This window comes from Diospyros lotus, chromosome 7 (assembly GCF_014633365.1).
Source record: "Diospyros lotus cultivar Yz01 chromosome 7, ASM1463336v1, whole genome shotgun sequence".
Taxonomy (NCBI): domain Eukaryota; kingdom Viridiplantae; phylum Streptophyta; class Magnoliopsida; order Ericales; family Ebenaceae; genus Diospyros; species Diospyros lotus.
Window position 1 is genome coordinate 24,238,032 of NC_068344.1, and position 24,269 is coordinate 24,262,300.

Sequence of the window (24,269 nt, forward strand, 5' to 3'; positions counted from 1 at the left end):
TGGGGAGAAGCAGTGTTGACAACAACCTATTTAATCAATAAGGTTCCTGTTGAGAAAAGGAACCGGTATTCCTTATATTTTTATTGATGTCAATGATAAAATTTATACACAAGAGGTTCCTAAGAATTCTCCTATATTTTAGGACTAGATTACATTCCTATTATCTAGGACTAGATTACATTAATTTAAATACAACAAGAAGATAAAAACACAAAGATAAATATAAAGGTAAAACTGAAATAATCTAAACAAATCTAAACAATCAAACAATCATCAAACAATCTATCACTTAGGATTATCTTGATCTTGATCTCGGCTGGTTGTTAGCTTCGGTTTATCTTGAATATTTCAACACTCCCCCTCAAACTGGTGAGTGGATGTCTTCCATTCCCAACTTGCTTACTAGTTCCTCAAATTTCCTAATAGGCAATCCTTTAGTGAGAAGATCTGCCACCTGTTGATTAGTTGAAACATAGGAGATTTGTAGCAGCCCGGATTCTAGTTTTTCTTTAATGAAATGCTTGTCAATCTCAATATGCTTGGTTCGGTCGTGTTGCACCGGATTATGAGCAATATTGATTGCTGATTGGTTGTCGGATAGCAGCTCAAGCGGATATGGTATTTGAATCTTTAAATCTTCTAGGATAATCTTCAGCCACAAGAGTTCACATACACCAAGAGCCATAGCTTTGAATTCTGCCTCAGCACTTGACCGTGCTACTACTCCTTGTTTCTTACTCCTCCAAGACACCAAATTTCCTCCTAGGAACATGCAGTACCCAGTTGTAAAACGTCTATCAACCAAAGAACCCCCATAATCTGCATCCGTGTACCCTTGAATTTTTAGACCAGCTCCTGGTGTAAAGAGAATGCCTTTGCCTGGTGTAGCTTTCAAATAATGAAGAATTTTCCTTACTGCGTTCATGTGTTCCTCATTGGGGTTGTGCATGAATTGACTTACTAGGCTTACTCCAAATGCTATATCCGGCCTAGTATGTGAGAGATATATTAGTTTTCCTACCAACCTTTGGAACTGCCCTTTATCTATTGCTTCTCCCGAGTAATTTTCTTGTAGCTTGATGTTTGGATCTACTGGAATCTGAGCTCCCTTTCCTCCTAGCAATCCAGTCTCAGTCAATAAGTCAAGAGTGTATTTACGCTAAGATAGGTAGATCCCTTTTTGAGAATAGGCCACCTCAATGCCTAAGAAATACTTTAGCCTTCCAAGATCTTTAATCTCAAATTCCTTAGCTAGATTTTTCTTTAGGTCTTCTTGCTCAGCTTTATCATTTCCTGTCACAACAATATCATCAACATAAACTAATAGAGCAGTTACCTTATCTTTCGTGTGTTTTAGGAAGAGGGTGTGGTCCTCTCAGCTTTGCCGGTATCCCATTTTATGCATTGCTGTAGAAAATCGCCCAAACCATGCTCGTGGAGACTGTTTAAGTCCATATAATGCTTTCTTCAATCTACACACTTGCCCTTCTTTGTTATGAGAAAATCCAAGGGGTAATTCCATAAATACTTATTCCTCTAAATCCCCATGCAAGAATGCATTTTTAACATCTAGTTGTTGTAGTTTCCACCCCAAATTTGCTGCTAATGATATGAGGACTCGTACTGTTGTCATTTTTGCTACTGGGGCAAAAGTCTCAAGATAATAAATCCCATAGGATTGTGTATAACCCTTGACTACTAGCCTTGCCTTGTATCTCTCAAGAGTACCATTAGCTTTGTATTTCAAATTAAAGACCCATTTGCAGCCCACTGGTTTAATTCCCTTGGGTTGAGTCACCTCCTCCCAAGTTTGATTCTTTTTCAAGGCCCTCATCTCTTCTAACATGGCTTCTTTCCAATTTGGATCCTTTAGTGCCTCTTCCACTGATTTTGGAATAACACTAGCATCTAGGGTTGTTAGGAAGCTTCTATAGGTAGGAGAAAGGCGATGGTAGGATAAAAAATTTGCAACGGGATGTTTGGTGTATGTTCGGACCCCTTTTCGAAGGGCAATAGGCAGGTCCAGATCAGGGAATTCTGAGTCTGTTTGGCTGATGTTTTGTTCGTCAGATGTGTGCTCTTCTAGTCTTGGATTAGGGGCTGCAACTGGTGTGGACTGAAGATCATCATTAGGTTGTCTTCTCTTATACACATAGGGTGAGCCTTTGTATCTGTTGGTTGTCAGCTGCTGGTTTGAATCAGTGTTATTTGGTGGAAAAATCTTAGGGAAATGATGGACAGAATCATTTGTGGAAGTAGGGAGTTCTGGAAGAAAATCTGGAAAGAAATTATCCATATTTTCTGGTTGAGTATGCTCCCTCTTAGGCTGAGAATCAAAAAAGGATTGGGACTCATTGAAGGTGACATCCTTAGAAATATAGACTTTCCGGGAGATAGGATCATAACACTTATATCCTTTTTGGGTTGGAGAATACCCTATGAAGTCACATCTTTTTGCTCTAAGATCAAACTTGTCTCTATGGACTTTAGGTATGTGAACAAAACATACACATCCAAAAACTTTAAGAGGCAATGGAGAGTGCAGTTTCAGGTCTGGGAAAAATTCTGTTAGACTTTGGAAAGGACTTTGATTGTCAAGGATCTTGGATGGGACTCTATTAATGACATAAGTGGCTGTCAAGACTGCCTCCCCCCATAGATATTTAGGAGTATTATGATGATGAAGAAGGGCTCGAGTGACATTCAAAAGATGCCTCATCTTCCTCTCGGCCACTCCATTTTGTTGTGGAGTGTTGATGAATGAAGATTCATGGACAATTCCTTCGTTTTGGAAGAAGAGATGTAAATGAGCATTGAAATAATCCCTTGCATTATCTGTCCTAAATTTTTTAAGTTTAGTTCCAAATTGTGTGTGAACCATTTTGCAAAAGTAAGGGAGAACAGTCCCAATACTAGCTTTATCTTTTAAAAGGAAAACCCAACACATCCTAGTACAATCATCTATGAATGAGATGAACCACTTGGCCCCCGACTGATTTAAAATTCTTGAAGGACCCCAAACATCCGAATGAATTAAATCAAAAGGTCTAGATGATAGTTTATTGCTAATTGAATAAGAGGTTCTATGATGTTTGGCCATAACACACACATCACACTGAAAATTGCTAGGACTAAGAGTTTTAAACAAAGTAGGAAACATTTCCTTCATTAAACTAAAAGGAGGATGACCTAGTCGAAGATGATGAAGCCAAATGGCAGCTCGGTCAGAGGCTGTTTTCTGGGTTGAGTAGGCTGCCTGCAGCTGATCTTTAGGCTTAGTGCTCCCCCCTTGTAAGATATACAACCCATGTTGCTCTTTAGCCACACCAATCGTCCTCCCCGTGTCCATGTCCTGAAATTTACACACATATGGAGAGAAAACATATGTGAGTTGTTTTACACACATTGCAATTGAGGTCTTGAGTGAGTTGTTTTATAGAAATAAGGCTAAGAGTTAAATCTGGTACATAAATGACTGGGTTGATTGACAAATTTGGACCACAAATAACTTTTCCTTTTCCTTTAATGGGAATTGTGGTTCCATCGGCAATAGTGATCTGTTTGGATGATGTAAAAGACTCATAAGTATCAAAAAACTGGAAATTTGGTGTCATATGGTTAGTAACTCCTGAATCCAAGATCCAAGTGTTATTCCTACCAATTTTGGAGGCTAAAGAATGAGTAAAACTGATTTGTTTACCTTGTTGAGCCATAGAGCAGGATCCCCCTCCATCTTGAATGGTTTTTAGAAATTCCTTCAGCTTATAAACTTCTTCTTTATTGAGCTGACTGAAGTCCATACCAGTTCCAACACTCGGCCTTTCTTCTTTTTCTACTTCTCCCTCTTGTTCTTTGTTTGAAAGATAGCTTTGAGGGTAGTTTTGCGGAGGACCTTGAGTCCTTATATTCTTGAATCCACCAAGTTTATTGAGGATTGCGTCCTTTCCATGCAACTTGAAGCAAGTCTCCTTAGTATGCCTCGGCTTATTACAGAAGGTACACCACTGCCCCTTTCGTCTAGATTTATTTCGATTGGATGACTGCTTCCATGATCTGTTGTTGGAGAGGAGTGCTGATCCTTCCATATTGGATCCACCAAGCATGGCTCCTCTCCTATTTTCTTCACTTCTAACAATAGCAAACACCTCATTTAGGCTAGGTAATTTATCCTTACCAAGAATTTGAACCCTTACCTGATCGAACTCGGGATTTAAGCCAGCTAGGAACTCTACTATCCGGTCTCTTTCAAGAATTTGATTGAGAGTAGTAGTATCCGCTTGGCACACCATCTTTATAGCTTGATATTGATCAAGCTCTAACCATAGGCCTAGCATCAGATTATAATACTCGGTGATTGTTAGTTGACCTTGTTTTGAACCATTGATCTTTGTTTTGACATCAAAGATCACAGATGCGTCCTTGGCCTTTGAGTAAGTCTGATAAACGGTCTCCCAAACTGCTCGGGCAGTACTAAGGAACATAAAGTTCCTGCTGATGTCCGGTTGTATGGTGCTCCATAGCCACGACATGATGCGGGAGTCTTCCACATCCCATGTGCTGAAGCCTGGATCAGTTTCTGGTGGAGGATTCCCAGTGAGGTGGGTACTCTTTCCTTGGCCTTTAAGAAGGGTTTTGATTAACTGCGACCATTGAAGAAAATTCCTACCATCTAGCCGATAGGATTGATGAATACTTGGTAGTTCGCCCGTGAGAGGAGAAGGTTGGTCTACTGCAGTATTTTCTCCAGTGATGATAGTAGGTGAAGATGATGGGTTTGCTGATGTTTCTGACATGGATTCGCTGATGTTGAAGGAAGAACAGAAGGATGAAAAGAAGTGTGTGGAATGGCAGAAAAAAAAAAAAAAAAAAAACCCGGGTGCTATTAGGGCATAATGCGATGAAGGCACTGAAAAAACAAAATCGTGCAATGAAGGCACCGATTTCTTAGAAAAATAGGCTTGGATTTGCAAGCTCTGATACCATGTTGAGAAAATGAACTGGTATTCCTTATATTTTTATTGATGTCAATGATAAAATTTATACACAAGAGGTTCCTAAGAATTCTCCTATATTTTAGGACTAGATTACATTCCTACTATCTAGGACTAGATTACATTAATTTAAATACAACAAGACGATAAAAACACAAAGATAAATATAAAGGTAAAACTGAAATAATCTAAACAAATCTAACCAATCAAACAATCATCAAACAATCTATCACTTAGGATTATCTTGATCTTGATCTCAGCTGGTTGTTAGCTTCGGTTTATCTTGAATATTTCAACAGTTCCCTCAAGAGTTCTAAATCAACTCTCCCCATTTTAGTGTCTCTCTACTCATTTTCCAGAAATTAGTTTACATACTTCTCTCCCTTTTAAGATATTTGGTTGTGTGGCTTTTATCCATGTATCTAAACATCATAGGAATAAATTTGATGCCCGAGCCCTTAGGTGTGTATTTCTTGGCTATTCTCCTACTCAAAAGGGATACAAGTGCTATCATTCTCCTCTCGAAAGGTCCTTGTTCTAAAGATGTAACTTTTATTGAAAATCAATCTTTTTTCAAGGTTCTTACTTCTGGTCGTTTGAGGGAGAGTGTTTCTGTTAATCATGATCTTCCTATTCTAGAAGCGTCTTAGCCCTATCAACCTGATTCTCCTTTGGATCCTAATTCTTCTTATTCTCCTATTTATTCTATTCCTAAGACTGTAGAAGAGGCATTACAGAATCAACATTGAGTACAAGCTATGCAGGAAGAAATGAAGGCCTTAGAAAAGAATAATACTTGGGAGATGGTGCCTAGACTAAAGGGGGTTCAATCGGTAGGGTGCAGGTGGGTGTTTAATGTGAAATACAATGTTGTTGGTACATTGGAAAGATACAAAGCTTGATTAGTGGCTAAAGGCTATACTCAAACGTATGGCATAGATTACTTGGAGATATTAGCCCCCGTGGCAAAAATGACTATAGTGAGGGTTCTCCTATCTTTGGCTAGCTGTTATGGCTGGGAGTTAATGCAGCTAGATGTGAAAAATGCCTTCCTACATGGTGACTTGGAGGAAGAGGTATTTATAGATCCCCCACCTAGTTTTCCTAATGAAGTTGTAGGTTATGTTTGCAAATTAAAGAAAGCTTTGTATGGATTAAACCAATCCCCAAGAGCTTGGTTTGATCGGTTCTCAAGAGCTATGAAGGCAATGGGGTATTGATAAAGTAGAGGGGATCACATCTTATTCATAAGACATTCAAAGAAAGGTACTCTAACAACCCTACTTGTATATGTTGATGACGTAATTGTTACTGGCAATGATGAGGATGAGCAGAAATTGTTAAAGGGAAATTTGGCCCTAGAATTTGACATCAAAGACCTTGGTAAGTTCAAGTATTTCTTAGTAATAGAGGTTGCATACTCAAAGGAGGGTATATTTCTTTCCCAAAGGAAATATACCATGGACTTATTGGAAGAAATCGGATTGCTAGGCAGCAAGGCAACAAATACTCCCTTGGATCCTAACCTGAAATTATGACCAAGTGACAGTCCATTGGTTGATAGGGGGAGATACCATAGGCTAGTAGGAAGGTTAATTTATCTATCCCACACTAGGCCTGACATAGCTTTTGCTATCATCTTGGCGAGTCAGTTCATGCATAGTTCCACTAAAAAGCATATGCAAGTTGTACGAAGGATTTTGTGTTATTTGAAGTCAACACATGAAATGTCTATTGTTTAAGTCAAGGTAGAAGTTGGAAGTCAGGGGATACACTCATGCTGATTATGGTGGTTCACTTGTTGATAGGAGGTTCACTACTGACTACTGTGTGTTTTTGGGGGGGAATTTAGTGTCATGGAGAACCAAAAAACAAGGGGTTCTGGCCAGGTCTAGTGCTGAAGCAGAGTTTAGGGCAATGGCTCTTGCATTGTGTGAATTACTTTGGTTGAAAATTGTGCTTAGTGATTTGAAAATACTTGATCATTGTCCTATGGAGTTAATGTGTGACTATTAATCAACAATCAACATTGCACACAATTCGGTGCAACATGACTGCACTAAGCATGTTGAGATTGATCGCCATTTCATCAAAGAAAAGCTAGACGTTGGAGAGGTTTGTTTGACTTTTTTCCCCTCAGAAAATTAGCTAGTTGATTTGCTCAGCAAAGGTTTACCTCTCAAGTGGTTCGAAGAATTTGTAAGCAAGCTGGGAATTATTGATATTCATTCACTAGCTTGAGAGGAGCGTTGAATAAGTCACGGATACACCTACCAAGTTTCCTAAATCAGTCTCCAATTTGTTTGGAAAGTAATTAGTATCCTTTAGAGAGTTTCTAAAATAGTTTTGTGTATATTTTGTTTCCTTGTACAGTGTATAGATTATGTTTCCATTTGTTTGTAGTTTCCTAATCTATAGTTTCCTAAAGTTGTAGTCATCTTCCCTATTATTAATAGGGAATGTAATCTCATGTATATTGATATGAGAATGTAGAGATTTTTCACTGTTCTCCTATTTTCTATAGACCCATTAGATGGAGAAGGATTTGTAGAAACAATGGGAAGCAAAACAATAGAAAGTCATATAGATAGTCCCAATGCTTCTCTTCTATAGGTATCTCCCCCTAAAGAGAAGTAAGGGAGTAGTAGGGTTGATGTTCAAGGAAGAAAACATCATAGGACACATAGAATTGTTTGGCTATAGGAGAATAACACTTGTACCCTTGCTGTGTTGGGAAATTGACAGCAAAAACATATTTCAGACTTTTTATCTAGTTTACCCCAATGTATAGATGGAATATGAACAAAAGTAGTGCAACCAAAGATCCTTAGGGTAAGAGAGGTAAGAATGCAGATGTTAAGAATGATGTTCAGCAAACAACTCAAAGGAGTTTTGAAATTAAGGTTTTTAGAAGGAAGCCTAGTAATTAGGTATGCAACAGTTAATACCCCCCCCCCCCCCCCCCCCCCCAGAAAGAGTTAGGAACATTGCTAGAGAACACAATGAATCTAGCAACTTCAAGGAGGTGTTTGTTTTTTCTTTCAACTACCCCATTTTTTTGTGGGGTGTAAGGGCAAGAGTTTTGATTAAAAATACCATGATCAAAAAGTTTTGTGAAATTTGGGCTAAAGTATTCCTTTCTATTATTAGATCTGAGTATATGAATAGAGGACTAAAACAGATTTTTTTACAAGTTTATAAAACCAAATAAAAACTATACTGGCTTCAAACTTGTCTTTCATTAGATAAACCCAACGCACTCTTCAGTGATCATCAATAAAACTAATAAACTAGTGAGTACTAGTTAAGGTTGGAACTCGGGCTAGTCCCCAGATATCATAGTGAATAAGGTGGAATTGTATGGAAGGTTTATAAGTGTGAGGAGGATGAGAACTATGAGATTGTTTGACTAGGACACACTTCTCACAATTAAAAGAAACAATGTCTTTATTACCAAATATTCTAGGGTGCAAGCATTTTAGGTAAACAAAACTAGGATGACCTAATCGCTTGTGCCATAACATAATATCACAGTGAGACAAAGAAACTGAATTAAAAGATCTATAAGGAGTGGGATTAGACAGAAAATAGAGACCATTTTTTCCTTTAGCATTGCCAATCATCTTTCTTGAAATTAGGTCTTGAAAAACACAGGAAGAAGAAGAAAATTTAACTAAACGTTGCGTATCTCTAGTCAATTTACTAACTAATATAAGATTGCAGTTGATATTCGAGACATGTAAAATAGACAAAAGTGTTAATCTTGGCAGTTTAATCTCCTTTTCCAGCTATACTAGTTAAGTTGTTATTTGCTACTACAACTTAGGCATTATCATTACATTTCTTGTATGTAGAAAATAGGGAGGAACAACTGGTCATATGATTTGACGCTCCTGAATCTATAATCCACATTTTTAGAATTTTGATGAGATAACAAGGAGAAGTTAAAATTACCTTGTTGAGCAATTGCAGCATTAGAGACTGCATGTTCAGGTTCTTTAGATACCTTAGATTGAGATAATAGATTTTTCAAAATCTCCATCTATTTTGTTGTAAATGGAGGAGTATTGCCAGGTTTCTCATCTGTTGGTATTGATTCAGTAACATAGGCTAGTTTAGGTTGGTCCCTTTGATTCTTTGATTTACAATTTGTAGGTTTTCCATGCAGTTTCTAACAAGTCTCCTTAGCATGATTAGGTTTGTTGCAGTAATCATACCATAGATTCTTATCTTTATTCTTCTGATTTTTCTAATAGGATGGACTATTCTAATGAACTGCCAAAACAGAGAGTTTTGAACAGCTATATCTGGAGGAGATGAGTTGTTAAGCATCACCTTCTTACAACTTTCTTCTTTTCTAATTTCAGCAAAGGCCTCAATAATGGAGGAAAAAGGCTTAGAACCTAGGAGTTGGCCATGAACTTCATCCAAGTCCTTGTTGAGTCCATGCAAAAAATCAAACACTCTTTCTTTCTCAAGCATCTTGATGTATTTGGCACTATTTTTAAAACAGTGCTAGTTTATGTCATAGAATAGATACATTTCCTGCCATAATGCTGTTAAAACATTGTAGTATTTAGTCACTAACATATTACCTTGTCAAGTAGTCCTGATGGTTGATTGAATCTCAAAGCAGTGCGAGGTGTTTTCGAGGTCTGAATAGAGTTCTTGCACCGCTGTCCAAATATCCTTTACAGTTTTGTAGAACAAGTAAGTCCTTCCTATTTTTAGCCCCATGGAATTTATGAGCCAAGCCATTACAATAGAATTCTCAGCATCTCAGGTTGAGTAGTTAGGTGCTATTTTAGAAGGCATGGGAAGAGATCCATCAAGATAACCTACTTTTCATTAACCCTTCATTACCAACAAAACTGATTGAAACAATTCTCGAAAATTTGTCCCATTCAATCTGTGTCGGGTAATTTGAAGGGAATGAAAATCAAGGTTTGAAGGGATAAGGCATAGACCAAGATGGAGCATTAGAGATCAAAGAGATGGCAGAAGGATCGTTAGAGGAGGAGGTATTATCTGCCATAGGCACAGAACCGGTAAGTTTAGATGAGATAACTGTAGGGGAAGGAATCAGCCAGTAGGATTGTTGGCTCTAATACCATAAACAAAACAGAAAAACAATTGATTGAAGCAACTTACTCGAGTAAATTGAAGAAATAGTCGAGCAATCTAGGATGAATACTCGATTAGAGAGAAAAAAATGTTTACTCGATTAAATGGAAATCTGCTTCAATACTTTAATGAACTTACGCATGGGATATATACAAGAATTCTTCTATAACATCTCCTAAAAACAGGGAAAAAATTGAATATCTTTAAAGGATAAAGTTTATCATTAAAACTTGAATTATCACTTGTAATTAACTGCCTCTTTTTTATTAAGAACCTTATCTCTTTATCAATTTAATCTTTTGTAATCTTTCCTTATCTCCAACCAACCTTATCTCTTAGTCTCATCTAAATTCAGAATTTTGATTTTCCAACTCTTATCTCCTTTTCTCAATATTCCAATACATCATTATGATGAAATCAATGGTATCTTCATATTTAATTGGTACTTTATCACTAAATGTTTATTGGTTATTATGTTCATGAACATTATGTGAGAAAATAATTAGGAGAGAAAAACCTAATAGACCAGCCTCTCTTAGCTTGTTATTTATAATTAGCATAATGGGCCTTAAACCTATGGGCTTAATCTAATTACAAAATAAAACACACATAATAATTATAATATACTAATAATTCTAACACTCCCCCTCAAGCTGGAGCATAGATATCATATGCACCAAGTTTGTTATAAATATATTCCACTCGAGCACCCTTTAGAGACTTGGTGAAGACATTTGCAAGTTGATCATTGGAGTTAACAAACTCTGTAACAATAACACATTTGACCAGCTTTCTCTAACAAAGTGACAATCGATTTCAATATACTTAGTCTGCTCATGGAACATTGGATTGGAAGCAATGTGTAAGGCAGCTTGATTATCACAAATAAGCTTCATAGGAGACACTTCACAAAACTTGAGTTCCTACAAGAGTTATTTAAGCCAGATGAGCTCACAAGTTGCATTAGCTATAGCCTGATACTCTGCTTCTGCACTAGACCTAGCTATTACATTCTGTTTCTTACTTTTCCAAGAAACCAAATTTCCTCCCACAAGAACACAATACCCAGAAGTTGACCGACGATCAGAAGGAGATCCTGCCCAATCTACATTTGCATAACAACAAATATCTGTGTAACCCTTATCCTCATAAAGTAGCCATTTACCTGGAGCTCTTTTGATATATCTCAGAATCCAGATAACAGCATCCTAGTGAGAATCACATGGTGAACTAAGGAACTGGCTAACTACACTCACAGCAAAAGCAATGTCAAGACGAGTGACTATAAGATAGTTCAACTTGCCTACCAGTCTCCTATACTTTCTAGGATCTGAATAAAACTCCCCCTGTCCCGACAAGGGTCGAACATTCGGATCCATTGGGGTGTCAACTGGTTTGCAATTCACCATACCAGTTTCTTCTAAGATGTCCAGTGCATACTTCATTTGAAAAATTGAGATACCATCTTCTGATTGAGCAACTTCAATACCTAAGAAATACCAAAGTCAGCCTAAGTCTTTGGTCTGAAAGTGCTGATGTAGATGTTCCTTCAGCTTCTGTATTCCAACTCGATCACTCCCTTTGATAACAATGTCATCTACATAAACCACAAGGTAGATACATAAGGAAGAAGAATGGCGATAGAAAACCGAATGATCAGCCTCACTTCGAGTGAGACCAAAGGCTTGAACCACAGTGCTGAACCTGCCAAACCACGCCCATGGAGATTGTTTCAGACCATAGAGAGACTTCTTGAGTTTGCAGACTACATTGGACTCCCCCTGAGCAACAAAACTAGGTGGTTGCTCCATATATACCTTTTCTTCCAAATCACCATGAAGAAAGATATTTTTAATATCAAGCTGATAGAGTGACCAATGACGCATAGCAGCCAGAGAGAGAAAGAGGCGAACAGAGGCCATTTTCGCAACAGGAGAGAAAGTATCGTTGTAATCCAGTCCATAGATCTGTGTAAAGCCTTTGGCAACCAAGCGGGCCTTAAGACGTTCCACTTGGCCATCAGGACCCACTTTGGGTGTGAATACCCAACGACAACCAACGAGAGTCTTTCCTGGTGGTAAAGACACCAAATCCCAAGTAACATTTGAATGTAAGGCGTCAATCTCATCTAACATAGCCTGACACCAACCAGGATGGGATAGAGCTTCACCTGTGGTTTTAGGAATAGAAGCAGAGGAAAGACTCGAAACAAAGGCACTATAAGAAGGAAACAAATGGTCAGAGCATAAAAAGTTATAAATAGGATGGGGATTACGAGTAGACCGTGTACCTTTGTGAAGAGCAACAGGGAGATTGCCAGGCTTAGGATCCGGGGCAAGAGGGACAACAGACTGAGAGAGCGAGTCAGGAGAGTCCTGGGCTAGAGGAATGCTGGCGCCAGTAGCGAGATGAGGACGACGGTGATATGTAAGAAGTGGAGGAGTCGTGGCAGGGGGACCAGAAAACAGTAGGGTAGGCGCCACAGAGGAGATAGACGAATCTGAGGAGGACAACAGAAGAAAAGAAAAAGGAACAGGAAAAACCTGGTGAAGACTATGTGAATCAGGCTGAGCAACCGAAAAAAAAGAATGATGTTCAAAGAATGTGATATCAACAGACAAAAAATAGCGATTCAGCTCAGGAGAGTAACACTTATAGCCTTTTTGCAACCGGGAATAGCCAAGGAAGATATACTTGAGAGATTTTGCAGCAAGCTTATCCTGTCCAGGTGAAAAAGAATGCACAAAACATATACATCCAAAAACACGAAGAGGAACAGAATAAAGTGATTGTGTAGGGGACAAAAGGGAATGAGGAATTTGCTCTTGTAACGTTGAGGATGGCATGCGATTGATGAGATAACATGTAGTTAGAATAGCATCGCCCCAAAATTTGGTGAGAAGATTGGCATGTAAAAGGAGCATCTGTGCAGTCTCAATAAGATGGCGATTCTTATGCTCAGCAACACCATTTTGTTGAGGTGTCTAAGGACAAGATGATTGATGCAAAATGCCATTAGAAGTCATAAAGGTAGTAAATGGAGAAAAAAAATACTCAAGGGCATTATCACTACGTAAGGCACGTATAGAAACTCCAAACTGTGTTTCTATTTCAGCAGTAAATGTCTGAAAAATAGAAAACAACTCGAACCGACTCTTCATAAGAAACAACCAAGTGCAACGAGAAAAATCATCAATGAAAGTAACAAAATATGAAAAACCCAGAGTAGAATGGACGTGGCTGGGCCCCCATACATCAGAGTGCACAAGGGAAAATGGGGCCTCAATCCTATTATTGACCCGACGAGAAAAAGAATGATGAGCATGTTTACCATGCTGACACGACTCACAATTAAATATGGACAATGACGACAAACTAGGAACCAATTTCTTCAATTTGGAGAGACTGGGATGACCGAGACGATAATGGAGAAGATTTGGGGAAGCGGCACTAGTGCAAGCTACCGGTGAACTAGGCACAGCAAGATGATAGTGACCTTGTGACTCACGCCCGACGCCAATCGTCCGCCCCGTACCTTGGTCCTGAACACAAACAGAAGTAGGAGTAAAGAGAACATAATAGTTAAGGGTTTTGATGAGTTGGCTAACTGAAATCAAATTAAAAGGACTATTAGGAACATATAAAACAGAATTTAATAAGAAAGAAGAGATGGGTGTGATTTGGCCGATCCCTTTAACTGCAGTTTTGGTACCATCAGCCAGGGTAACAGTAGGTAAAGTATCAGAATAGGTAAGTGAGGAGAAAAGAAGTTCATTACCACACATATGGTTAGTAGCGCCATAATCTATAATCCAAGGACTAACAGATGAGCCTTGAGCAACACAAGCAACGGGATTACTAGGATAAGACAGCTAGGTGGCTTGGAACTTCAAGAAGGCATCATACTCAGTTGCAGACATAGGTACCAATTGTGAACTTGGTGGAGATTGAGTAAGGCTAGGATCACTCTGAAATACATGAGCTGCACTGGTAGATGATGCAGGTGGAGAAGTTGGCCGACCATGTTTCTTCCAGCATTTGTCCTCAAGATGACCCAGTTTCTTACAAAAGGTACACTGTGGACGTGAACGATTATTATTGGGTCCTCTATTTCCTCCAATGGTGGAAGCCTAAGATATAAGAGATGAAGATTCGGCTGGAGGAACAATATGAGAAGAAGAAGACATACCATGTGCACCTGTCATATTCAACAACCTTTTGAAAGAGTCCTTCATGGTAGGGTTAGCGGAGGTGGTCAAGATTTGATGTCTGATGGCGTCAAACTCTGGTTTTAGATCGGAGAGAGCAATAACCATAAAAAACTTCTCTCGTTGAGCAATCGATTCGGTGCGGGTCATAGTAAGAGGAAGAAGAGCATCAAATTCTTGCATGAGAGCCTGAACTTGCCCTAGATAAGATTCCATGGACAACTCTTGCTTGAGATTCTTGATATTAGAGACCATAGTGTACAAACGTTGGGTGTCATTTGTATAACACTTTTCATCTTTCTTCCACACATCAACACAAGTTTCAAAGGGGCGAAAGAGCTGCATGATGGATGGATCAATAGACTGCCATAGGAGGCTACATAACTGGGCATCAACTTGTTTCCATCTCGCCCGATTAGACTCTGGCACACTTTCAGCCTTCGTGGTAAGATGATCCGCTTGACCTTGCCCTTTGAACCACATTTTGACAGAGGCTGCCCATGAGAGATAACTGGCAGACTTGATCAACTTGATAGTGGTAATATTGGTTGTCCCAAGATTGGAGACAGCAAAGGATTGAGAGACAGTAAGGGCAGCGGCAGAAACCGAAGCGGGAGTAGCATCAACAGAAATCACGTCACTAAAGTTAGACATGACGAGGACTTTGACACCAGAAATAGCTTTAGGGGTCGGCGGCGGTCAGATCTGGAGAATCCGGCAGAAAGACTGGTGGACACGCTATCACGCGCCGGCGCGTGGAGTTGGAGGCAGCGTGTGGCAGCGGTGCGTGGCTTGTCCGGCGACTGCGATTCTTCGGCGGTCAGCCGATCTGGAGGCGACGAACTCGAGGGTGGTGGCGATGTGGTGAGTTGGTGGCCGAACAGTGGTGACTTCGGTATAGGCAATGACGGTTAGGGTTTAAAATATGTTGGAAAACGATACACAGCTAGGGTTTCGATAGCTAGGTTTTTTTTTTTTTTTGTCACCGGTGGCTCTGATACCATATGAGAAAATAATTATGAGAGAAAAACCTAATAGACTAGCCTCTTAGCTCGTTATTTATAATTAGCATAATGGGCCTTAAACCTATGGGCTTAATCTAATTACAAAATAAAACACACATAATAATTATAATATATACTAATAGTTCTAACACATTACAAAGAAAAAATACAAAAAGAAAATGTCATTTCCATATCGTATTTTATTTTTGGCTTTGCTGGGACTTCCCACACTATATTTAGTGATTGAAAAATCTCTCTAAAGCTAAATGAGAAGTTTTATTTGATGGCTATAAGATGAACTTTATTATATGACATGGAATGTTAGGCAGTTAAGTATTAACATGTGCAAAATATGGAGGTAACTAATATGAAAATATAAGGTAAATGTGCAGCAATGCAAGAAAGGATAGAACTAAAATGAGATTATCAATAATAAGATACAATACATTAGATGTGTTTAAGATGGTTTGCTCCTGTGGAAGAAAGACCAATAGATGCTCATGTGAGAAGAGTTGGATGGAATGGAAAAGTTTGTAGCAAAAATTGGCTGAGCAACTCTTAGGCATGACGTGGATAAAATGGCTTTAAGAACATAATATAATATATAGAAATAGAACACTACTAGCACTCAGATCTATGGCTTGCAGCCATTGTATCATTTGAAAAGGAAACTTTGTTCTGACAATTTGTGTAGACTAAGTTAATTAAGTGATAATCTGTGTCTAAACTAATCTTCATTAATTTAACTAATCTTCAATCCAGTGGCTGGTTAAGAGGAGGATTAAATGCTTGAGGTGGCACGAAAAGGACATGGCACATAGCTAAGTGGAAAAATTGCACTTGGCATAAAGCAAGCTTGTTAACCTTAGATTTGGCACACACCGAAGGCTTAAAATTCCAGCACATGCTTGTGTTATGACCAAGTTCCAGGACACGCACTTACTGTTTCTCTTGCTTGGCAAAGGCAACTATAGAAGGGGAGAAGGTGAAGGAATGGGATAAAATTAAATTAGACTAAGAGAGTGCTAAAAGATAACAGAGAGAGAGAGAGAGAGAACTGAAGGAAGAATGCCAAAGTATAGAAAAATTGCTGCAGGACGTTCTTAATATTTTCTTCTACTTTTGAGATAGGATTAAACAATTCCCCTCCTTGTTCTAACAAGATGATTATATAGTTAGCATCAATATGAAATTGGTTTAGTGGGTTGTTCTGCAATCTCAGTGTTGAAGTAGGCGGACTCCAAAATCTGATCTATGTTTTCACTGTACATACTGCATTCAATCGGTAATATCTGTGTGAATAGATAGCCTATGACCATGAGGTCTAAACCACATGCCAATGGACTCTATTACCATTAAGCTGATACCTCATAGTCATGGACCTGCTTTGGTCAAGAAATGAGATAGATATTAGGTCTAAAAATGAATTCATGAATCTGCTTACTTGTGCAGTCTGGAACAACCTTATAAAATTATTTTTTAACTAACCTAGAGGTTGTTTAGTAATCAAATTTTTGATACGTTATGCTAGGATTATTAGGAGAATTGTGAGTTTGTTTTCATCAAAATTGGGTGCATTTTTGAATTTTTTTGAATTTTCAAAATTCAGATAGGTCTTTATATTTTTCCTAAAAATCCTGAGACATGTAGAAAAGGTCAAATCTAGCTTAGTGAGGGTCTGAATTAAATTCTGTTAAGTGTCATAGGCAAGTTGGACTCTTGGATCTACATCTTTCCAAAGGAAATGGAACTTTAAGCTAGAATTCCTGGCCAACATTAATTACAAACAAAATTTACTTGAATTGGAAGTCCTAGACTATCCCCTTCATAGATATTTCACTCAAGAAATATTAGCCCTTTAACTTTTATATTATGTATGCATGTATGTCACAGATGGTAAATTTCTTGGATAGGTAGAGGACATATTTCTTACGACATCGCATAATGTACAAAGAACAGGCCCAAGGATGGTATTATGCAGAAATAAGAAGGGTAAGGAATTTCAAATACCTGAATAACATAATTTCCATATTGATCTTGGGCAAGGGTGCACACACAATGCATAATTTCATCCATGATAGTTTGTTGTGTCAGTGGATCATCACAGTGCTCCAGGACCCTCTGTTGATATAAAATGACATTACACATGATACAGGACATAAAGAACAAACCAAAAGTAAGTGCAAAGTCGACAGTTCCAAACCTGAATGACACGACAACCATAAGGATGTGTCGAAAGTGCCACAACTTGGCCAAAGAAAGCAGAAATTATAAATTGTATCTGACCTTGAGGAACAGATTCTATGCACTTTTGGATGACATGATTACCATTCTGATCACGGACACATTTCATGACAAAACCATCAAGCTCTGCTACCATCTGGGTTTGTTGTTCCACATTAACCACTTCCAATGCCTGTATCCAGAATCTCAGATTTCACACCATTTTAATAAGAAAAGAACTTCAGACAAGAAAATTCACAATTTTAACATGCAACACATTCAAGAGGGACCAACATAAAGGAGCCATATTGTAATCATAGCTTAGGCCAACACAAAGGAGCTAGGAACCTAACAGCAGTGATGTACCGTGTGTCTAGGTCTTCAGTTAATCCAATTCAAAGAGAGACCCGACCATAGAATCCCATGGGGCTTTCTAAAACTGATCTTTTTGCATGTCACCCCCCCACCACCACACACACGCATGCGCACACATGCCTAAAATACCTAACAAACTCCTAGTCATAAATATAAAATTACATGCATGGGGCTCACTTTCTTTAAGTAGAAAGTTGTACTTCTAATAATAACATCAAGAAGCAGATATAAAGCAAACAAAAATATATATGTTTCTTGTACAAGTAGAAAATAAAGAAACATCAAACGAACCCATGGATCTTTAGGATCATCACAATCCTTAATCCCACTAAGGGATTATAGTTCTTCAGTGATATCTATCATGACCATATCTTACCATTACATTTCATGTCATACCTAAAAATTTCCCACCAAATTCTCCAGTGTTCAAAAAAGTAGACTAGGCAGCCGCTTAGGCACTGACGAGGCGTTAGGTAGCTCCTGGCCGCCGTGAATACATGCAAATCAGCACCCCTAGGTGCCGGGCCCGATTAATTGGGCCTAGGCAATGCCTAGCCGCCTGGGTCACCCAGGCGTGCGTTTGGATTTCCCCTATTCGGTATTTTCCCTTTCCCTTTTATATCCTCTTGTAAGTGGCCATGGTTTGGTCGTCTCTCATGGACTCATAACTTTCTCTCTCTCATCGTCATCGTTGTCACCAATCGCCTCTTTGATTTTCAGATTACGGATCCGAGGCCTATCTCCCTGCCGGTTCTTGCTCTTCTTTCTCCGGTACGTATCGCTAGTTTGATGATGACTACTTGAGAAGCTTCAATTTTCAGCTCTTTCATCATTTGTTTAGCTTCTTTCATCAAGAAGCTTCGATTTTTAGCTCTTTTTGGGTTTGTAGTGTCACGACCCCGAGGAACCCCAAGGATATATTAGTAATACATGTCATGTATTTTCCTTATTAGTTACATTAGTTGCATTTTATGTTGTTGTTGTTAGCATCTTCACTTGTAAGCCTATAAATAGGCTTGAGTAGTTAGAGAAAGGGGTGGAATGAATGATTTGAATCTCAATTCTCTCTCTCAATACTCTCCCACGGCTTTTCTCTCTCTCTCCCTCAATTTTGTTATGTTCTTCCTTTCCCTCCCTTTCCGATCTTCCTTCCTCTTAATTCTTATCCAAATTCCTTCCTAGACCCTAACTAAACCCTAGGGTCATGTCATGTAGCTTCTTTCATCATTTTTGCAGCTCTTCTCAAGAAGCTTCGATTTTTAGCTCTCGCCCTAGAAATTTGTGTTTTGATAGGATTCTAGGGTTTGCAGCTAGTTTATAGTGAGCTGTCGAAGCATTCGGCAAAGTATTGGTTTTTCTTACTTGTTGATTGTGAATATTGCATCAAATTACATCAAAACGTTAAAAAAAAAAACAGTTTTCCTAGGCCGCCTAGCCGGTCGTGCTAGGCCCTAGTCTGACGCCCGACTAGCGCCTAGCGCATTTTAGAATACTGAAATTTTCTTTAATCTTCTTCTATATTGTCAATTACAAACTTCTTCCATTCCATTTGTAACAATCCATAATATCTTTCCCCAATTCTGGATATTTAAACATAATTTTGTGGATAATTGATGGGTAGATGTGATTAAGCATGAAAAAAAAAAAAAGAACTTTGGCAGTGTTACAAGGCTCATGGATAGAAAGTCGAAATACCTCTCTAGACCATTATATTTCAAGGCATATTTTCTAAGACCATTATATTTCATGTGATGCCTAAAAATTTCTCACCAAGTTTTCTTTGGTCTTCTCTACCCCTTGTTTGGATGGAGGGTATGGAGGGGGAGGGCAGGTGATGGAGGGGAAAGGAGAACCTTTTTGTTGTTAAGAAGGGAATTTTGTAATGGAATGGAGGGGGTACCCTCCCTTCTCATTCTATACCACCATTTTTCTTACATCCCAATTTGGGGTGTAGGGAGGGGAACGAAAAAACATTTTCAAATATTCTCGTTGTTTTTACTACACTACCCTTTTTACTTTTGTCCAAAAACCAATATTATCCTTAATCTAAAAACATTGTGAACAGAATTTAACCCTAACTAAACTGTTAGGTTGAAGAGAACTTAGGAAAAAATATTCCACATTATCATGTATATAGACCAAACTCTTATACAAAAGGTTTCCTATTGAAGTTAGAACTCTACCTAGCTTCAAACACTATAAAGATATATCCATTCTAAGATAATTCTACTACTTTACATTATCTCTATTATTTAGGTAACTTATCTCCTATAATTTTTCCGATTATCTAGGAACTCTCTTCTTCTTCTTTATCCGCATCATCTCGTCTTCATCTCTTTCTCTTGTAGCACGTTAATAACCTCTTCTTCTTTATCATAAACATACAGATTTCTAAACCCCCCCCCCCCCCCCCAAGCTGGTGAATAGATATCTTCCATTCCCAGCTTGCTAATTAAAGCTTCAAATCCCAGTCTTGACATGGCCTTTGTAAGAACATCTGCTTCTTGATTTTCTGTAGGAACACAAGTTAGTTGGATTCCTCCTTCCTCAATTTCTCTTTGTATAAAGCTTCTATCAATTCTCACATATTTCATTCTATCATGTTGAACAGGGTTATTAACAATGCTTATGGCTGACTTGCTGTCACTGTATAGCTTCGTTGGTAATTTTAGAGGCATTCTCATATCTTCCATTATCCTTGTCAACCAAATTAATTCACAAATACCTTGAGCTATTGCCTTGAATTCTGCTTCAACATTGCTTCTTGCAACCACGGTTTGTTTCTTACTCCTCCAAGTAACGAGATTTCCTCATAGTTTAGTGCAGAAACCTGAAGTAGACCTGCTATTAGTAACCGATCCGACCCAATCAGTATCAGCAAATCCTTTTGCCCCTCTATTCTCACCTTTCTTAAATAACAAACCTTTCCCAAGTGTCCCCTTTAAATATCTCAAAATATGGTAAGCAACATCTAAGTGTTGTTGAGTAGGTGAGTGCATAAATTGGCTCACAATGCTTACTACATATGCTATGTCTGGACGTGTGAGTGAGAAATAGATCATTCTGCCAACAAGCCTTTGATACCTTTCTTTATCAACTGGAGGATCATTATCCTTTATGATATATTTCCAATTTCTTTCTAAGGGTGTGTGCCTCAGTTTACAACCTAGCATACATGTATCTTTAAAGAGGTCCAGAGTGTATTTCCTTTGAGAGAGTTGTATGCCCAACTTGCTTCTTGCCACTTCCATTCCCAAGAAGTATTTCATTTCTCCAAGATCTTTAACCTCAAACTCTTTCTTCAGTCTTTGTTTCAAATTTTCAATTTTTGAAGCATCATCACCGGTTATAATTATGTCATCCACGTATACAATTAGGATACACCTCTTTCCATATGTTGTACACTTGGTGAAAAGTGTATTATCTGCTTTTCCTTGTGTATAACCAAACTTAGTGATTGTTGAGCTGAATTTCTTGAACCATGATTGTGGAGATTACTTTAGCCCATAGAGTGATTGTTGTAGTTTGCACACTTTGCTAGTTTCTTCTTCTTCTTCAAACCCTGGTGGGATTCTCATGTACACTTTCTCTTCTAATTCCTCATTTAGGAAAGCGTTTTTAATATCTAGCTGGAACAATTTCCAATCCAGATTTATAGTAAGAGATAATATAACCCGTATGGAATTTAACTTTGCTACAGGTGCAAATGTTTCCTCATAGTCTATTCCATAAGTTTGAGAGTACCCTTGGGCTACTAACCTTGCTTTGAATCTATCCACACAACCATTTGATCTATACTTGATAGTAAATACCCATTTGCAGCCAATGATCTTTTTGTCTTTGGGAGTTGCAACAACATCCCATGTGTGGTTCCACATCAAGGCTTTCATTTCCTCCATCACTGCTTCCTTCCATTTAGGATCTCTTAGAACTTCTTTGATATTTTGAGGTACTGTGATTGCATCAACAGTAGTTGTAAAAGCCTTAAACTGTGTAGACAACCTAGAATATGTTAGATAATTAGAAATAGGATGCTTAACACATGATCTCACCCCCTTTTGGATAGCAATAGAAATGTCCAGATCACTGGCATCATACTCTCTGGTTGATTCAGTATGTTCAGCAGGTTCTTCCTCTCTTGTTGGACCTTCCCTTGGTTTTAACGATTGGCCGAGATGAGGATTAGAACACTTAGACCGTCTTGAATATACTTTGATAGCCATTTCTCCCCTTGAATCAATCACTAAGGGCTCAGTTTGTTGGGGAACAACAGAGTTAGAGGAGTCAAGGTTGGCTGATTCCATGAGAATTGGTTGAAAGGAAGGTGGGAGAGGAAGAGATGCCATAGGATCCCAATGATTTTCAACCTGTTGTAGCCCACTGCTAGAATAATAGAATTCATTTTCCATAAATGTCACATCACAAGAAACAAAGAATTTTTGTGATGATGGGCAATAACATTTATATCCTTTTTGTGTGGGAGAATAGCCAATAAATATGCATTTGAAGGATTTTGGCTCGAGTTTGTGATGGTTAGAACTAGTTTGATGAACGTATACAACACAACCAAAAACTCTAGGTGAAAGAGAATTAAGGATGCGTGTATGAGGATAATAATGAAGGAGATGATCCAAGGGAATTTGATAGTCTATTACTTTGGATGGCAGCCTATTTATCAAATAAGAGGCTGTTAAAACCGCCTCACCCCAATACCTATGAGGAGTAGAACTAGCAATCATTAGGGATCTAGCCACTTCAACCAAATGGCGATTTTTTCTCTTTGCTACCCTATTTTGCTGAGGAGTATAGGGGCAAGTGCTTTGATAAAAAATCCCATGATTTGTTAGATATTGGGTAAGGGGTTGAGAGAAGTATTCACGGCCATTGTCAGTCCTAAGGATGCAAATAGAGGACTGAAAAACATTTTGAACCAATTTATGAAGGTCTTGAAAGATAGCACCTACTTTGGATTTGTCTTTCATGAGATAAACCCAACATACTCTTGCGTGGTCATCGATAAAGGTGACAAAGTATCTAGCACCAGTCAAGTTTGGAATTCTTGCTGGGCCCCAAACATCGCTATGAATCAAGTAAAATGGCTTAGAAGGAGAGTAAGAATGAGGCTGATATGTACTATGTGTTTGTTTTGCAAGAGTGCAACTTTCACATTGAAGAACTACTCCCTCTTTATTGAAGAATAAATCTGGATACAACCGTTTTAAATAAGAAAAACTAGGATGGCAAAGCCTATTGTGCCATAACAAAAAATATTGGAATTAGAATGAATTGTAAACGAGAGTCTAGGAATGAACTGATTTGAGGGAGATAGGTTGTCTAATATCCAATAAAGTCCGTTCTTTTCCTCAGCATTGCCAATCATCTTCCCCAAGGTTCAGTCCTGAAAAACAAAACAAGATGGAAGAAAAGTCATAGTGCAGTCCATATCCCTTGTTAATTTGCTAATAGATAACAAATTGCATGTCAAACTTGGCATATATAGTACTGTTTTAAGTTTTAGTCCAGCCACACATATACTACCATGTCCCTTAATCGTGGACATGCTTCCATTTGCCATTAACACAATTAACTTCTTATTTTGAGGCTGAAATTTTTCAAAAAATAGTTTTGATCCGGTCATGTGATCGGATGCACCGGTGTCAATGATCCAACCTTTTCCATTCACGCTTCTAGTAGTTAGAGAGTACTTTAAGTTACCTCTTTGGACCAATGATGCAGACATGCTGGTTGTTGAGATGTTCAGATCCTTTGTCAGTTGAGTGTCGAGTAGTTTTTGTAACATTTGCATCTGATCACTAGTTAGAGTCATACTTATACCTTTCTCGGGTATAGGAGGGGCTGCAACTAATGTTGTGTAGGCTGGTCTCTCATTTTCTCTTCTATTCTTTAGTTTCCAATTGGCTGGCTTCCTATGCAACTTTCAACAAGTTTCCTTGGTGTGATATGGCTTGTTGCAATACTCACACCATGGTTTATCCTTGGGGAATTCCTCCCTCTTAGTTGTGATAAGTGCCAATCCTGCACTTGGATCTCCTATTGGAAGCATGACTCGTTTTCTGCTTTCCTCTCTTCTTACCTCTGCAAATACCTCTTAGAGGGAAGGAAGAGGTTTTACACTGAGTAGGCGACCTCTCACTTTGTCCAGATCGGAATTAAGGCCCTGGAGGAAGTCAAAAATCCTTTCTTTCTCTAGCATCTTGCCATACTTAAAGCTGTCAGTTGTGCACTCCCAACTTGGATCATAAAAGAGATCCATCTCCTGCCAAAGTTCTAGCAAAGTATTGTAATATTCAGTCACATTCATATTACCTTGCCTAGAGGTCCGA

General features: G+C 38.5%; 1 protein-coding gene across 12 annotated transcripts in view; it reads right to left on the reverse strand.

The window, feature by feature from the left end:
* LOC127806475 (pumilio homolog 4-like) overlaps positions 1-24,269 on the reverse strand; it is a 123,618-nt gene that overhangs the window by 33,046 nt on the left and 66,303 nt on the right. For all 12 annotated transcript variants that reach the window (XM_052343802.1, XM_052343801.1, XM_052343799.1 and 9 more), the window contains 2 exons: positions 17,531-17,743; positions 17,338-17,448 (listed from right to left, as the gene is read on the reverse strand). In XM_052343802.1, coding sequence (XP_052199762.1) covers positions 17,338-17,448; positions 17,531-17,743 — 324 coding nt within the window. The remainder of the gene's footprint in view (positions 1-17,337; positions 17,449-17,530; positions 17,744-24,269) is intronic.